This window comes from Bombina bombina, chromosome 2 (genome assembly GCF_027579735.1).
Source record: "Bombina bombina isolate aBomBom1 chromosome 2, aBomBom1.pri, whole genome shotgun sequence".
In the NCBI taxonomy this organism is placed as follows: domain Eukaryota; kingdom Metazoa; phylum Chordata; class Amphibia; order Anura; family Bombinatoridae; genus Bombina; species Bombina bombina.
The window spans coordinates 1294242750-1294261056 of record NC_069500.1 but is presented as its reverse complement, the minus strand read 5'-3'; the positions used below and the strand labels follow the sequence as shown (position 1 = coordinate 1294261056).

At 38.5% G+C, this 18307-nt stretch overlaps 1 protein-coding gene across 5 annotated transcripts in view; it reads left to right on the top strand.

Moving 5' to 3' along the window:
• The window catches only part of CPEB2 (cytoplasmic polyadenylation element binding protein 2), a 180740-nt gene that overhangs the window by 89175 nt on the left and 73258 nt on the right, over positions 1–18307 (top strand). For all 5 annotated transcript variants that reach the window (XM_053704132.1, XM_053704130.1, XM_053704131.1 and 2 more), the window contains one exon: positions 14659–14709. In XM_053704132.1, the coding sequence (XP_053560107.1) occupies positions 14659–14709 (51 nt within the window). The remainder of the gene's footprint in view (positions 1–14658; positions 14710–18307) is intronic.

Genomic DNA, 18307 nt, shown 5'->3' with positions numbered 1-18307 from the left:
CTCTCTCACACAGACACACACTCTCTCTCTCTCACACAGACACACACACTCTCTCTCTCACACAGACACACACACACTCTCTCTCTCACACAGACACACACACACTCTCTCTCTCACACAGACACACACACACTCTCTCTCTCACACAGACACACACACACTCTCTCTCTCACACAGACACACACACACTCTCTCTCTCACACAGACACACACACACTCTCTCTCTCACACAGACACACACACTCTCTCTCTCTCTCTCACACAGACACACACACTCTCTCTCTCTCTCACACAGACACACACACTCTCTCTCTCTCTCACACAGACACACACACTCTCTCTCTCTCTCACACAGACACACACACTCTCTCTCTCTCTCACACAGACACACACACTCTCTCTCTCTCTCACACAGACACACACACTCTCTCTCTCTCTCACACAGACACACACACTCTCTCTCTCTCTCTCACACAGACACACACACTCTCTCTCTCTCTCTCACACAGACACACACACTCTCTCTCTCTCTCTCTCACACAGACACACACACTCTCTCTCTCTCTCTCACACAGACACACACACTCTCTCTCTCTCTCTCACACAGACACACACACTCTCTCTCTCTCTCTCACACAGACACACACACTCTCTCTCTCTCTCTCACACAGACACACTTTGTTGAACTAACAGCAATGCACTACTGGGGGCTAGCTCAACAAGTTAAGTGAGCAAATGACAGGATGAATATATGTGCAGCCACCATCAGCTAGCTCCCAGTAGCGTATTTCTGCTAGTGAGAATATAAAAATATGTGTTTCAACAAAGAATACCAAAAACACAAGTCTTGAATAATTTTGACTTTACTGTCCCTTTTATCAGTGTATAAAATTCAGAAGGAGTTTGCTTGGAATAAAATCTGTGAGAGGATTGAAGAGGTACTGCCAATGCCTAAGCATGCTAGGGTTGAAGAAACCAAGCATGCTACCGTGACACAATATAATAAATCGGCTGCAAAATCATGATTTACACTGAAAGGGACGTAGAAGTCTCTAAAAAAATAGCTTAATTTTATAATATAAAATCCTGTCTAGAAAGCCAATAATAAAAATGTATTCATGTACAATGTATTAAGTTCTACACAAGTACACATGCCCCGCTTCACAAATTCAAAGGTTGATTTTACCAGTTTTTGTAAGGGTAGTTGTTCCTTTTCAAAGCCAGAAGGTTTTCAAAAATGAACATTTATAGGATCATGAGAAATGAATTTGCTCTTAAAAAGAGTATCTTTTCTCCAAAAGAGACATGTTAGAGGTGAAATATTTTTTAACAGGCAAATTAACACACTGCATCACAAAATTAAACAGGGCCATAAATATTAAGAATTAATATAGGGAGAATTGCTTGTTTCAAAATTACTGAATTTAAATTTGATCTGTATAACGTACAGAGCTAAATATATTTAGAAAAAATGGTCTAATATTTACCAGTCCATAACCATATTTTACAAAATGTATAAAATATAAATAAAACAAAACAGTGGCCTGAAAAGCACTGCAGCATTCTGGAAGTGGAACTTTGACTTCATACATTTAATTTAACTTTTATTTTATTTGATAAGCAAAAAAACAAAGCGTTTTTGTTTAAAAATAAAATGCTCTAAGCAAAGAGACCTTTTTATTTAATACTTAGCTACAGTCTCCTTTTTTAGCTTGTGCCATATTTTGACATGTATGAAAAACTTATGTAACGTTTGTAGATAACTTGCTGCCAAAAATCTTATATCACTGACACTGATATAAATATGCAATTGCTTTGAATAAAGTTCGTTTAAATTAAACTGGGACTACAATTATGCCCAATTTTTGCTGTTACACAAGATTATGCATATACTGATCATCATTATAGATCAGCTTACCTCAAACCTCCACGCGCCGTCGCTCTATTGTGCTCTCTCACTGGGTCCGCCCACCCCCTGTAGCGTGTTCTCCTGAAACAATTTGTGTTAGCGTGGCAGCGTGTCTATACTAAGGGCAGAAGTAAAGGCAAAAGCTCCCTTGCGTCACGTCCCTCCTTCCTTCAAAGCAGCTCCAAAAGTATCGGTAGAGGTATCGGAGCATTTTGCATGAGTACAAGTACTTGTGCAAATGCTAAGTATCGGCACCGATACCGATACTAGTATCGGTATCGGTTCATCCCTAATATATATATATATATATGTGTTTGTGTATATATATGTGTGTATATATGTGTGTGTGTATATGTATGTGTATGTATGTACAGGGAGTGCAGAATTATTAGGCAAATGAGTATTTTGACCACATCATCCTCTTTATGCATGTTGTCTTACTCCAAGCTGTATAGGCTCGAAAGCCTACTACCAATTAAGCATATTAGGTGATGTGCATCTCTGTAATGAGAAGGGGTGTGGTCTAATGACATCAACACCCTATATCAGGTGTGCATAATTATTAGGCAACTTCCTTTCCTTTGGCAAAATGGGTCAAAAGAAGGACTTGACAGGCTCAGAAAAGTCAAAAATAGTGAGATATCTTGCAGAGGGATGCAGCACTCTTAAAATTGCAAAGCTTCTGAAGCGTGATCATCGAACAATCAAGCGTTTCATTCAAAATAGTCAACAGGGTCGCAAGAAGCGTGTGGAAAAACCAAGGCGCAAAATAACTGCCCATGAACTGAGAAAAGTCAAGCGTGCAGCTGCCAAGATGCCACTTGCCACCAGTTTGGCCATATTTCAGAGCTGCAACATCACTGGAGTGCCCAAAAGCACAAGGTGTGCAATACTCAGAGACATGGCAAAGGTAAGAAAGGCTGAAAGACGACCACCACTGAACAAGACACACAAGCTGAAACGTCAAGACTGGGCCAAGAAATATCTCAAGACTGATTTTTCTAAGGTTTTATAAACTGATGAAATGAGAGTGAGTCTTGATGGGCCAGATGGATGGGCCCGTGGCTGGATTGGTAAAGGGCAGAGAGCTCCAGTCCGACTCAGACGCCAGCAAGGTGGAGGTGGAGTACTGGTTTGGGCTGGTATCATCAAAGATGAGCTTGTGGGGCCTTTTCGGGTTGAGGATGGAGTCAAGCTCAACTCCCAGTCCTACTGCCAGTTTCTGGAAGACACCTTCTTCAAGCAGTGGTACAGGAAGAAGTCTGCATCCTTCAAGAAAAACATGATTTTCATGCAGGACAATGCTCCATCACACGCGTCCAAGTACTCCACAGCGTGGCTGGCAAGAAAGGGTATAAAAGAAGAAAATCTAATGACATGGCCTCCTTGTTCACCTGATCTGAACCCCATTGAGAACCTGTGGTCCATCATCAAATGTGAGATTTACAAGGAGGGAAAACAGTACACCTCTCTGAACAGTGTCTGGGAGGCTGTGGTTGCTGCTGCATGCAATGTTGATGGTGAACAGATCAAAACACTGACAGAATCCATGGATGGCAGGCTTTTGAGTGTCCTTGCAAAGAAAGGTGGCTATATTGGTCACTGATTTGTTTTTGTTTTGTTTTTGAATGTCAGAAATGTATATTTGTGAATTTTGAGATGTTATATTGGTTTCACTGGTAAAAATAAATAATTGAAATGGGTATATATTTGTTTTTTGTTAAGTTGCCTAATAATTATGCACAGTAATAGTCACCTGCACACACAGATATCCCCCTAAAATAGCTATAACTAAAAACAAACTAAAAACTACTTCCAAAACTATTCAGCTTTGATATTAATGAGTTTTTTTTGGTTCATTGAGAACATGGTTGTTGTTCAATAATAAAATTAATCCTCAAAAATACAACTTGCCTAATAATTCTGCACTCCCTGTGTATATATATATATATATATATATATATATATATATATATATATATATATGTGTGTGTATATATATATATATATATATATATATATATATATATATATATATATATATATATATATATATATATATATATATATATATATATATATATATATATATATATATATATATATATGTGTGTATATGTATGTATAATTTTTTTTTTCTTTCATGTAAAGGGCAAGAGTCCATGAGCTAGTGACGTATGGGATATACATTCCTACCAGGAGGGGCAAAGTTTCCCAAGCCTCAAAATGCCTATAATTACACCTCCCACCACACACATACTTCAGTTTTACAAACTTTGCCTCCTATGGAGGTGGTGAAGTAAGTTTGTGCTTGATTTTTATGATTTCTTCTATAAGCGCTTCTAAGCATTCTGAAGCCCAATTCCTCTCTGAGTACAGTGTTTATCAGAGGGATGTGAAGAGTATTGCCTGTTGATTTTTATGGTTTCGCTCATGGGAAATCTTTTCAAGGGTTCTCTGTTATCGGTCGTAGGGATTCATCTCCTACCTCCTTTTTCAGATCGACGATATACTCTTATACCATTACCTCTGCTGATAGTTTTCAGTACTTATTTGGCTGTCTGCTATATGTGGATGGGTGTCTTTCGGTAAGTATGTATCATTGTTTAAGACACACTCAGCTATGTTTGGCGCTTTATGTATTAATATAAAGTTTTAAATATATGTATTTACTTATATTTCCAATGAGTCAGGTCTATGTGTGTTTCCCTTTGCAGTCTAACAGTTTCAGTATGGGAATCGTGTTTTAGGAAGTTTTTTAATATTTTCTTACCTGGGGGTTAGTCTTTTTTTTCCTATTTGACTTGTTTTTCCTTAAATTTCGCGGGCAAATCTAGGCTTGCGAGGGTGCAAAATGTTGTTATTAATTGCACCATTTTTGGTGCGCAAATTTGCATCTAGTGTCACAAGTTTAATCATTTCCTGCATCTTTATTGACATTAAGTTGTTTGGTGCGAAGTTGCGCTTGTTATGATGCGTGTTGTCATATCCGGATGTTGGATATTTGGATATTTTTTTAGTTATATTACCCCACTTCCTTTATGCTCTCTGCTCTCTTTATATTCTATAGGGCTATGCTGTTTGCTTTTAAGCCTATTTAGCATATGCATTTTTTCCCATTCCTGAAACTGCTATATGAGGAAATTGCTTATATTTTTCCGCCTCTAGTTCTTCTTCCAAGGGTGATCTCCAAGATCATAATGGAACAATCACATGTGTTTCTGATAGCACCAGCATAGCCTCACAGGTTTCGGTATGCGGATCTTGTCCAGTTGTCAACCTTGGCCACTTCCTTTAAGGCCAGACCTTCTGTCTCAAGGGCCGTTTTTCCATCAAATCGCTAAATTTGAAGGTATGAAAATTGACTGCTTAGTCATAGAAGTTTCTCTGACTCAGTGATTAATACTATGTTGCAGGCTTGTAAGTCTGTTTCAAGGAAGATTTATTATCGGGTTTGGAAAACCTATATTTCATAGTGTTCTTCTCATAAATTCTCTTGGCATTCTTTTAGAATTCCTAGAATTTTACAGTTTCTTCAGGACGCTTTGGATAAAGGATTGTCTTCAAGTACTTTGAAGGGACAGATCTCTCTGCTCTTTCTGTTTTATTTCATAGAAAGATTGCTAAATTTCCTGATATTCACTGTTTAGGCTTTGGTCCGTATCAAGACTGTTATTAAATCTATTTCTCTTCCTTGGAGTCTTAATTTGGTTTTGAAGGTTTTGCAGGCTTCTCCTTTTGAGCCTATGCATTCTTTGGATATTAAACTACTTCTTGGAAAGTATTGTTCCTTTTGGCTGTCTCTTCTGCTAGAAGAGTTTCTGAATTGTCTGCTCTCTCTTGTGAGTCTCCTTTTCTGATTTTCCATCAGGATGAACCTGTTTTGCAGCCTTCGTTTAAATTTCTTCCTAAGGTTGTGAATTCTGGGAAATTTGTTGTTCCTTCCTTGTGTCCAAATCCTAAGAATTCTCTTTGGATGTAGTAAGAGCTTTAAAATACTATGTTGAGGCTACTAAAGATATCAGGAAGACTTCTAGTCTATTTGTCTTTTCTGGTTCTAGGAAAGGTCAGAAAGCTTCTGCCATTTCTTTGGCATCTTGGTAAACGCTTTTGATTCACAAGGCTTACTTTGTGGCGGGGCAGTCTCCGCCTCAGAGAATTACGGCTCATTCTACTAGATCAGTTGCCATTACTTCTTGGGCTTTTAAGAATGAAGCTTCAGTTGATCAGATATGCAAAGCAGCAACTTGGTCTTCTTTGCATACATATACTAAATGTTACCGTTTCTATGTATTTGCTTCTTTTGAAGCAGTCTTTGGTAGCAAAGTTCTTCAGGCAGCTGTCTCAGTTTGATTCTTCTATTTATATTAAGTTTTTTTTTTGTAATTTATGAGAAAAACTTATTTTTTGTTTGGATTTAATTTCTCAGCGGAAATAGCTGTTTTTATTTTATCCCTCCCTCCCTCCCTAGTGACTCTTCTGTGGACTTCCACATCTTGGGTATTTTATCCCATACGTCACTAGCTTATGGACTCTAGTCATTTACATGAAAGAAAACATAATTTATGTAAGAACTTACCTGATAAATTAATTTATTTCATAATGACAAGAGTCCATGAGCTAGTGGGATATACATTCCTACCAGGAGGGGTCAAAGTTTTATAGATATATAGATATATAGATATATGTGTATATATGTGACACACACACACACACATTTTTTTGCTTTTAATCTTAGCTGAGAGCTTGCAATCGAGTGCTGTCCTTTCTCTGTATGTCCTTTCTCTGTATTTAAATTAAAGTAAATTAATATCTTTTTTTTAATTAGTGTCCCTTTAAGGGTTTTGAGAGGTAGAACATTGAAAACGTCACCTCTTAGCCAATTTTTTTTTTAGCCATGCGCTGCTGTAGGAGCTAAGAGCGGCGATCGATTGAATAAAATAAAGGAGCTTTCTACAGGAAGTATCTTATACTTCATGAATTAAAGTGCCCTTTATTTGTTTCAATAGTGAATCCTAGCGTTTGTAAAACCCTAGGATTTACTTTCACTTTAATATAGTACAAATTATTTCCTGAGGGGGAAAAGTGAAAAGCCTAAAAAATCCTGTATAGATATGATAAAGGTCCGATATATAGTGCATTCTATGTTTGTGGGCCAAAGCTGCAAAGCACACTGGGAAGTCAGATTTGTGATTCTAAGGGCAGCTCACAGTGGGGGATATTCTTCACACATTACACACAGTGTGTAACCCAGCAACAAACCGTCATCTCCTTGTGCTTTGCCTGCAGCCACTGCCTTTTGGGTGGACAGTGTTGTAAACAGATCTCTCATAGAAAGAAAATAAGCAGCAGAGTTTTTCGTTTCCTTTTAGCTCTCTGCATGAGTCACCTTTACCAGACTAACTGTAGAAATGCATCAAGGGGGAGCAACCGATTTATACTGTTATGCATATCTGTATATTTTATATATGGAATCTCACTGGCTTTTATTTGCTTAGCTGTTCTGTGTCTGACAGAGAAAAAGGTTATAAATAGCTGTAAGACATTCCTGGCCTGTCAGAAACTTGCTGATCAAATTTATTGCTGTGATTTCCTGTTTTCCAAACTTTTTGGCACAGATATCAGAATTTTGGGCCCTTATAACAGTTAGTCTTAGGCTGATTAAAAGATATATGAAACCTGTATGGGATTTTGTTTATGGGGGGCGGCACTTTGGTCTCTAGTTTATGTGTCTGTTTTGTTTGTGGCAGTCTAACGGGGCATAATAAAATGCTAATGTGCTATACTGTTTTTAACCCTACGCAAAGGGAATAAACACGGTCATCTCTGGAGAAGCAATGTACTGCTGGACCCAAGCCACCAATCAATTGTTCTATCTGATCCAGAGCTGAGTTGAATTATGGTGTTTGCAAGAAGTAGTGCAACAATAAAATGCTTTATCACATAAGTTAATTTTATTATAGATGTTCAATGTCCTTTTAAAGGGATAATAAACCCATTTTTTTTCTTCTTTCATGGTTCAGATAGAGCATGCATTTTCAAGCAACTATTCTAATTTACTCCTATTGATTTTTCTTCGTTCTCTTGGTATCTTTATTTAAAATGCAGTAATTTAAGCTTAGGAGTCAGCCCATTTTTGGTTCGGCACCTTGGTAGTGCTTGTTGATTGGTGGCCAAATTTCTCTGAGGAAGTGTGCCAGATTTTACCTCTGGGTATGACTAACAATTGGATACTATGAATATGAATATACGTTGTATACAATAATATACAAGTGTCTGCACCTGTTCTCTTTTGTGATACATTGCTGCTCTTCAGCATACCTAGGTATGCTTTTAAACAAAATTAATTTGCTTTGTTCTTGTTTTATTTTTACTTCACTGCCACTTTAAAATTTCTCTTTGGAAAGAGTCTGTTTTTCTATGCTCTCTGCATTATAGTATTTGCCCCTGACTTAGCTCATGTGTTGATACTATGCCTTTTTTTTTTTCTTGACACCACCAAGACGACTTTCTTCACAGACAAACACAGACCCTAAACAAATTACACAAATGCTCTATCCATGTGCACACATACAGCAGAATGATTTTTCCACAAACAGGAACTGCGTATCCGCTCTTCCCACACACAAACACAGAAGAACCAGTCATGCATGGAATTGCTGTGGATTAACTTTCCACACACACTGCAAGTCCCTTCAAATTTTCCACAGATTCCAAAATGTCATTCTCCGCACACAGTTGTACCACAAACATATGACAGACTGATATTTACATTTTATGTATAAAATATTTGAGGGCAGATTCTCCATGTCAATTTATTGGCCACAGACAAGCACCTTGTGAGTTGCTAGTTAAACAGACTTTTGAATATAGCTTAATTCATTTTGGCCCAGTCTCCAAAGATGTGAACTAGCTGCTCCTGTGCCAACACTAAGGCTGTTTGTTAAGCCTTTCACTTTAGGAGCTAACGTTTAGATGACCTTGCTTGGGTCCATTTAGAGGGGAATGTGTGTACTCATAAGCACATTCTACTGACATTAGACAGCAGGCCTTTGTGTTTAATAACTCTCCTCTGACTGCCTCTTTTGAAAATAGAAATAATCAAAACAAGCAAAGACAGTTCATCTTGTGTTCTGTGCCGCAGTGCTTCAGAGAAAGCTATTGGAATGTAGGACACGTGTTTTAGATTTTGCAGCTTCCCGTTTGTGCAGTGACTAAGCATCTTGTGTGTATGTTTTGGCATACAGAGTGAGTACTTGTGTTTTGTACAGAGTAGAACAGCCTTCCTCCCATCTAACAGAAGTGACATTCTATACAGCCCCTCCATACATTGCAATTCAGCCAAGGAGCTTTCTGAATTTGTATATTGTCTGCAGTTACAACTGTAATCTTGTAAACCACTCCAATGTTTCCTTCTATTTAGAAGTCCAAAAATATTTTTTAAGTAAACTGTAGAACAAGTTATTGAAAGGTGCTTGCTGCTATAAAGTCTAGCCCATTCTTTAACATGTGAAACCTATAAGTCAAGCAATGAATTAAGTTATGCTGATCTTTGCAAACGATGATTGGGAGGCGTGGGGGGGGAGGGTGGACTTCTCTTTTCAAAACATACTTCGAGGACATTGAGGTTAACTTTGTAAAATGATATTCTCTGTTCTGCAAGAGGTTATGTTTACCTTTTTAATTGGCTGTATTTGTGTTAAAATAAATTGCAGTACTTGTATGTCAGTGCTTTGCTCTCTGAACATAATCCTGGGACAACATCCAGATTCTGTATCCCTGATACAGAGAACGTAAACCATGGCTGTGCAGTAAAATGGCTTGCATGGTGGCCATCATTTTTCTCTAGGGTGATGGATTTACCCTTTTAATGAGCAAAATATCCATCAGAGAAGCTTAGTTTTGTCCTGTTAGATAATTACCATGCTTCTAATTATTACACATGCTGTTTACACAATTTTTCTATATAATTTCTGGTATGATCACTCTATGCAGCTGTTGCAGTATTGCATTTATGTATTAGCTGAACCTTGACAGAAGTCTTAATATAGACAATTGCACTGGAAGCTACTTAAAGGGACACTGAACCCAAATGTTTTCTTTCATGATTCAGATAGAGCATGCAATTTTAAGCAACTTTCTAATTTATTCCTATTACCAATTTTTCTTCGTTCTCTTTATTTGAAAAAGAAGGAATCTAAGCTAAGGAGCCAGCAAATTGTTGGTTCAGCACCATGGACAGCACTTGTTTATTGGTGCTGTCCAATCAGCAAGGCCAACCCGGTTTGTTCAACAAAAATGGTCCGGCATCTAAACTTACATTCTTGCTTTTCAAATAAGCATACCAAGAGAATTATGAAAATTTTATAATAGGAGTATATTAGAAAGTTGCTTAAAATTGAACTCAATTTTTTTTCTTTTATGATTCAGATAGAGCATGCAGTGTCCCTTTAAGCTTACTATATTACATCGCCTACAATGTTATGCTTTCTCTTTAAAGGAATATCAAACTCAATTTTTTGCTTTCATGGTTCAGATAGAGCATGCAGTTTTCTTCTTAAATGGAAAAAGTCCACAGCTGCATTCATTACTTTTGGGAAATAAGAACCTGGCCACCAGGAGGAGGCAAAGACACACCAGCCAAAGGCTTAAATACTCCTCCCACTGCCCTCATACCCCAGTCATTCTTTGCCTTTCGTCCCAGGAGGTTTGCAGAGACGTGTCAGAATTTTAAATTTTTTGTCTCTTATGGAGGGTAGCACTCTTCGGCATGGGACAGGAGTTTTAAATAGACCTGTTAGTCTTTCAGTGAGGGCTTGGATGTAAGTTAGAGTCTGGAGATGCAAGAAGTTTCTTTCTGTGAAACCATCCTGACTCATATTAACAGCTCTTCAAGCAATCGGCGTTGTCTAACTTCGCTCCGCTGCCTGCTTTCTTCTCTTAATTCCATGGCGGAGGCGACGCTACTATCCGTCACATTTGAAGGGCCGTGTACCTGTTCTACGGCATTGATTCCAGTAAAATCATTTAATTTTACTTTATTCGATGTACTGTAACGTGAATGCAGTGGAGGGCTGAGCGCCCCATTTCCATGGTTTGAGCGGTTTTGGCCTTTTTGTTTTAAGGCTCTGGATTGTCTTTTTTTTTTTTTTTTTTTTTTTTTTTTTTTTTGTGGCTTGATCCAACAGCTTTTATGGATAGCTGTCTAGCATGCCGGATGGTTTGCAGTTTGCAGCCAGTTGCAGCTCTTGGCACCTTAAGTTGCTTGTTGGCTGTTTGTAGTGTCTCTAGATGCAGCTTTTACTCTTTGACGTGAACTGTCTGAGTTTTGAGACCTTTGGGTCTTCCTCTACCTCCTGGTGAGTTAGATCTTTTCGGAATCTACGTTTGCTGGAGGATGGTTGATCTCTGTTGGGACTTTGTTCAGTTCGGAGTTCTCCGGAGCTGGGAAAGCCTAGCGCTTTTCTCTTCCCTGTGTCCTCTGCCTGTGTGGAGGTGATGGGGAGAGTAGCCCTGCTAGTAGGGTTTTTTTGGACCTCGCGATATCCTTTCTGTTGTCCTGGGACTTGAGAAGTTCTTTCATTCGACTTCTAGTCTGGCTCCTTGGAGCTTGGGACTTTGGCTAGGGGTGGTCCCTCCTTTTGGTCGGGGCTTTTGAGTTCCTCTTGCTATCCGGGTTCTCTGGATATGCATCCATTCCCTTGTCTGGCTTTGTGGCCAGTTGGGATGTGTAGTCTAGGGCAGTGATTTTTCAACCTTTTTTTTTTTTTGCCGTGGCACACTTTTTTTTTTTTTTTTTTTTTTTTTTTTTTTTTTTATTACATTAAAAAATCCTGCGGCACACCACCATCCCAAAATTTTACAAAATAACACATTGTAGCTTAATACAGCGTGTATGTATGTATGCTCATAGTACTGTACTGTCATGCCATGCCTCCTACAAACTGTACATGACATATAGACATTCATTCACAAACCATCATAATGATTGTCTGTGAATGAATGTCAATATGTCATGGTTGTAAATGACCCCTGATGAGCCAGTCACATACCTCCCAATATTTCAAAATTTGAAATAGGGACACCCCGGCACTAGGAAACGTCCCCTCCCCCCATCAGTCATCTCACTCAAAATAAAAAAACAGCCCAGAATAAAAAACAAACAACATTTAAAAAAAATGTCACATTGTTGTCAGTCTGCCGCGGCACACCTGAGGATCTCTCACGGCACACTAGTTGAAAAACACTGATCTAGGGTATGGTTGGCTGGACTATAGGTGCCTGGACCTGTTTGTTTTCCCTGAGATTCCCACTTTCTGGGGCTTTGCTTCTTTTTTCCTGATCTATTTTGGGGTTATTTTGGATTCCTGGATCTCAGGGCTGGTCGGGGTGTTCCATTGTAGTGGGAACTTGGGCTGTGTCTTTGCTCCATCTACCTGACCGGGTCAGAGTTGGCCTGGTTTTCGATGTATACTCCTTACTACTGAGTATCCCATGTCATCTAGGGGTTACCTTGGTGGCTTGCGCCTAAAGGTTGTGGGTTCATACCCAGCTGCTGGCGTTGGATTTCTAATTTCTGGTGCACCTTAGGGTTGCATTCCCCTGGTCAGTTTGCCAGTGTACCCATGGATTCTCTGCTCTGCAGGTAAATGGGTGGGCGGTGCCTCTGTTTGGTGTGCGACTTGTAAGGGGGTCCTTTTTCTAGGACATTTGCGTTGGGGATTTTTCTTCCCACTTAGCCGGTGGCTTTGGGCCTTCAGGACAGTTGTTGTCCTTCTGGTCTCTTCCCTTTTCATAGGGAATATTCGCCTTCCTATGAAGATGAAGTCCTTTTTTAGGACTTCTCTGGGTCAGGAGGTATAGGGTGGATGTGGTTCTGCCTGGGGCCTTGTTTTGATAGCTACTTAACAGTCAGGTTGTACTAGTACTCTTGAGGGATGACTATTCCATCTTTACGCTCGTTCCTGTATCAGTTTCTGTATTCTTTTGTTCCTGTACTGGATCCCTGTGGCTAGGTTGGTCCAGCTGGGTATGGATCTGCAGGCCAGACTGCCCAAGCGGTTTAGGGGTCGCAGTATCCCTTGTATGTGAGAGCTTGAGTCTAGCCTGATAGCTCAGTCTGCTGGGAGATAGTTTCTCTTTTCTCTTTGCTCCTTCACAGGAGATGGTTTACTCTTCCTTCGGGTTCTGAGGGTATACTCTCTATCTTCTTATTCTTCCTTGCAAGCTCCTTTTGTGTCATCCTGTTACGGACTCTGTGTTCTTGAACTTGATTTTTTTTGCCTGGGTTTATTACTCGCTTTCATGGTCAAATACTTTGGTATTCTATAGGTGGGCGCAGGGAGGACTTTGCTTCTTCAGTTGCATCCATGCTTGCAGGATGTTGGGGAGATGTTTTTCTGTCTCTGTGTCAGGATTATCCCGGTTTTCGCTTTATTGGCGTGGCCTCCTCTGTTTGGGTCCTTTTTAGGTCTCTGTGAGCTGGGCCCACAAACACTTGAGGTGTTCCTTTCGTATTATGGGAACCTTTTTGGTTTCCTCAGTTTTCCTTTGCCTTGTCCCCTTTCACCTTCATTTGAGGGGTGATTGGTGGGGGACCGTCTGTTGGACGACGGTGTCTCTTGGAGGACTGTTGGCTCAGTCGAGTCCATTCGCGGTCTGTTGTTTGGCTCTGGACTAGCTGCAAGTCAGTGTCAAAGGGGCTTTTTCTTTTAAATTTTTCTTGACTTAAACGAAGCAGGATTTTTTTATTGGGTTGTGGTTCAGGCCTGGTGCCCCTAGTTTGGGCCGTCTATTGTACCCTCCTGTCTTGGCATTCAGTTTAGCTTGGGTATTGATTTCCTAAAAGTAACGAATGCAGCTGTGGACTCTTTTCATTTAAGAAGAAAAACATAAATTATGCTTACCTGATAATTTCCTTTTCTTCTGTTCACAGCTCCCCACCCGTAATTTTATGTGGGGCGTCCTTATATTCTTCTTGCATCTTTTCACCCTGATATTTCTTCTACTGTTACTTGTTCCTTGGCAGAATGACTGGTTGATGAGGGGAGTGGGAGGAGTATTTAAAGTGCCAGTAAACCATAAAAAAAATGTTATATAATTCTGCACATAGTGCAGAATTATATAACATTATAATAGCGCAAACATTGTAAAACCAAATTTCCCCTTTGAATTTAAAAAAATAACTGCTGTTTTACAGACCCGCTCTCTGTGATCTTCTGAGCGGGTCTGTTTTTTTCAAACAGCGCATCGGGCCAGCTGTATAGTCACAGCCCGGCCCGACCGCGCCATAGCATTAAGTGCAGCTCGCTCCTGCTGTCTGACAACAAATTAAAGGGGAGAAAATATTTAAGTAAACTGTCCCTTTAAGCTTAGGAGCCGGACCATTTTTGGTTTAGAACCTGGGTAGCGCTTGCTGAATGATGTAGCCACCAATCAGCAAGCGCTAACCATGGTGCTGAACAAATAAAGATACCAAGAGAATGAAGAAAAGATAGAATGAAGACAGATGCATACAAGGGCAGCAGTCTGTAGACTTGGGTCTACATCTGATATTTTGGGACTTGGTTAGGAGTCTGAAAATTAGCACAATATTCTAAAAAAAAAAAAAAGCAAATTTATACATTGTTACAAAAACACTCCCAGATAGGCTATATAAATGGATCATTTATAAGACATGTTCCTTTTAATTGATTGTGAACTATGACTGTATATTGATTTTAACTATTAACTACAAATATATATTTTAGGTCGTTTGAACTATCCTCATCCAGGGACAGACAGTCTTCTGATGTTAAATGGTGAGTACTTATTTGTGCAAATTTACATTAGCTCTTAAAGATTGTGGATGATTTGTTAAATTAATATTTCAGAAGAATTATGAACATCTTTTGTGTATGAGGATATGTATTTGGATTTATTTCTTTATCCTTTCCTGTTCACTACTTGTGGTGTTTTATATTGATAGTAAGCATAATTTTTGACACATTCTCTCCTTGTGAATAAGTTTTTTTTTGTTGTGTTGCATATACAGCATATGATTTGCGATGGTGCAGTGCTAGCTTGGGGAGAAATTTATACTAGTAAGGTTTTGTTGCAATACATTTTTTTTTTTTTAATAACTTTATTTTAAAGAAGCTTGAACAACATCACAAAGCATTACACAGTAGTAAACATCATGAAGCATAGTGTAGACGATAGTGTATAGTCCTATTATAATTTAATCCGTTTTGTATCCGAAAGTCCGGTCTTAGACTGTGTGAGGTAGCCAAGCTTCACATTTTTGCAATGAAGCGGGGGGGAACCCTCCAATTAACATTTAAATAAAACAAAACAATAATAAATAACAATAACTAACACCAACAGGGCTTGTGTTGTGACAGCACCCGGTAAACAGGTGCACAGTAGAGAGTGTCCTTGTGGCATTATCAAAAATCAACACAGAAAATACTGTAAGTCTCCTATTAAGGCCAAAGTAAGTTTTGTCTTGTGGCCAAGTGTTTTCTGTGTACACCTGAGAATAAGGAACCCTCTACACAAGTTGACAACACATCACTTTATAACCAAATTATGGCTTTGTAGGCATTCTACTTTTGAGTTGGCAAGAATTGAAGTCAACAATCAAGCACACAAATAGACACAGTGATATCAACAATTAGCATACGTAGGACAAATACCTCCGTTATTTAAATCTGCTTCGGTGAGTGGCTGTGGTCCCATATCTCTGGTCCCCCCGTTAAAGTATCTGTCCTCTCCACCAAGTCAGTCAAGTGTCGAAGTCAGATCCTGGTAAGCACCAGCGGCCATGTAAATTTTCATTAAGAATGAACACAGAATGTTGAAAAGGGTGTAAAAAATGTTTCCCATCAGGCCCCCAGGTAGATACAGTAGGTATGGTTCCCACTTTCTTATGAATGATTTTATTCTAACATCTTGATTCCCTTGTGTGTCTGCTTGTTCTATAAGGATTTGTTGGTGCAATGCGTGGGTTAGTTTTTTGAAAGGGGGTTCTCTGTTCCTGGCCCAGTATTTTAAAATAATTTCCTTGCTATTTATATAACCAAATTAAGAAATCTTTGTTGATTGGGGGACAGAGAATTGTCCCGGAAGAAGAATATATATGTTGCAGTTAATGTGATACTAGTTTTAAATATTTTTGACAACCAGAATTTAACTTTGCCCCAGAACCCTCTGCATCTTAGGACAGTCACAGACCAGGTGTACCAAATACGGGGTAGGAACTGAGCACTTGGTGCACACGTTTAGTGCGTCCGGAACCCATTTGGATTGGAGTTTGGGTGTTATATAGGCATGATGTAGGAATTGTATTTGCGTTTCACGTAAGTTTGAGGACAGAGTGGCTGCTCTAACTGCGTTGCAATACATTTTATGTTAATGGTTACAGTATTTGTTAAAGGGACAGTCAACACCAGAATTGTTGTTGTTTAAAAAGAAAGATAATCCCTTTATTACCCATTCCCTAGTTTTGCATAACCAACACTGTTTTAGAAATTCACTTTTTACCTGTGATTACCTTGTATCTAAGCTCTGCAAACTGCCCCCTTGTTTCAGTTGTTTTGACAGACTTGCATTTTAGTCAGTGTTCACTCTAGGGTAACTTCACATGCATGAACTCAATGTTAGCTATATGAAACACATGAACTAATGCCCTCTAGTGGTCAAAATGCATTTATATTAGAGGCGGTCCTCAAGGTCTAAGAAATTGGCATATGACCTCCTAGGTTTAGCTTTCAACTAAGAATACTAAGAGAACAAAGCAAAATTGGTGATAAAAGTAAATTGGAAAGTTGTTTAAAATTACATTCCCTATTTAAATCATGTGTGGATCGAAAGAGAATATTCTCAAAAATATTTAAATCATGAACGTTTTTTTTTTTGGACTTGACTGTCCCTTTAAGATATATTGGGTAAGCAAGATGTTTAGATGCAAAATAAAACATTACTTGTGATACACTGTACTACTGGTGCTTCATCAAATGGTGTTGCAAGTGTTTTAATACATTGCCAGTCTTACATGCTGGGGATTTTGTTGAATTGGTGCTTCAAGGTATATGAAATCCCAAAAAATATTTTGTGATTCAGACAGAGCATAGACTATTAAAAAAAAAAAGTCTCCATTTTACTTCTATTTTTAAATTAGCTTCATTCTCATTGTATTCTTTGTTTTAGACATACCTAGGTACATGTCTGTCGCACTACATGGCTGGTGTTCTGTTGAAAAAATATGCAACTCATTGAAATTTGTAACCAAGCAGTTCTGCACATGCGTTGAACACATTTTGACCGGTAGCATATTTCGATATATACACATTCAATGTTCCGTGCATTTTAGTTCAGAAGCTTTCTTCCCAATCTGCTGACATTGGCTGTCAGCTTTATATAAAAAAAATAATCAAATTGTGTATATAGGTTAATAAATATATACTGTATATAAAAAACAACCAACAAACCAACCTTGGTGACATGTTTCACTAAAGAATTACATTGTACCAAAATTAATCATTTTAAAATTCTATCAATTTTTTTTGCATATTGACATAATGTGCGTTTATATAGATGTGGCATCTTCGTCTTGCTAATACACAATAAGAGAGCAATCAAAAAGTGGGAAGTGTTATGAGAACTGTGCACACGTAATAGGAGTGGTTAGTAAATCTGCTTCTGGCCTTTTAAGAAGTTTATTTTGTGGAGGACATCTACTTAAACGCAGATTTTTCAGTATGCAAAAAAGATTTATACTATTTTAAAAATATTTGGTATTGGTAAGATACAATTCTTTATTTAGTATATTATCTTACAAAAACGTGTCACCAAGGTTTTCTTTTTTTAACCTAATATATGCAATTTTAATATTTTCCATGTAAAACTGATTTAGCCGCTGTCAGCAGATTGGGAAGCAGGTTTTTGAAGTAAGATGCATGGACATTAAAAGGGAATGTTGAAATATGTCCCTTTTTAATCTCATGTGAAGTCCTCAATGGCATATTTTATTAAATAAATCTTACTATCTCAGTAAGATATATTAATAGTACTCTATGGCGTTTACTATATTTTTCAGCTTTAAACGTATATTTCCTATACTTTTGTGATTTGAGCATGGGCAAAAAAAAAACTGGGCTTCTCTCAGCTTGTAAACTTTTTTTTTTTTTTTTTAAATTAACTTTCATGATTCATATATGAATCACTCTTTGAGGCACCAGTTCCCCAAGGCAGAACATGCTGTGATCAGAGATGTCATCGCAGAAAATGCAGCATGTCTGCAGAATGAATAGGGAACATGCAGGAACGGTTAGCTCTCTTGCTTTGCAGCCCTGCTCCACATAAAGCTGTTCTCTTCAAACAGTGTGGTGCTCTAGCTGCACTGTGTAATTTTTCTTT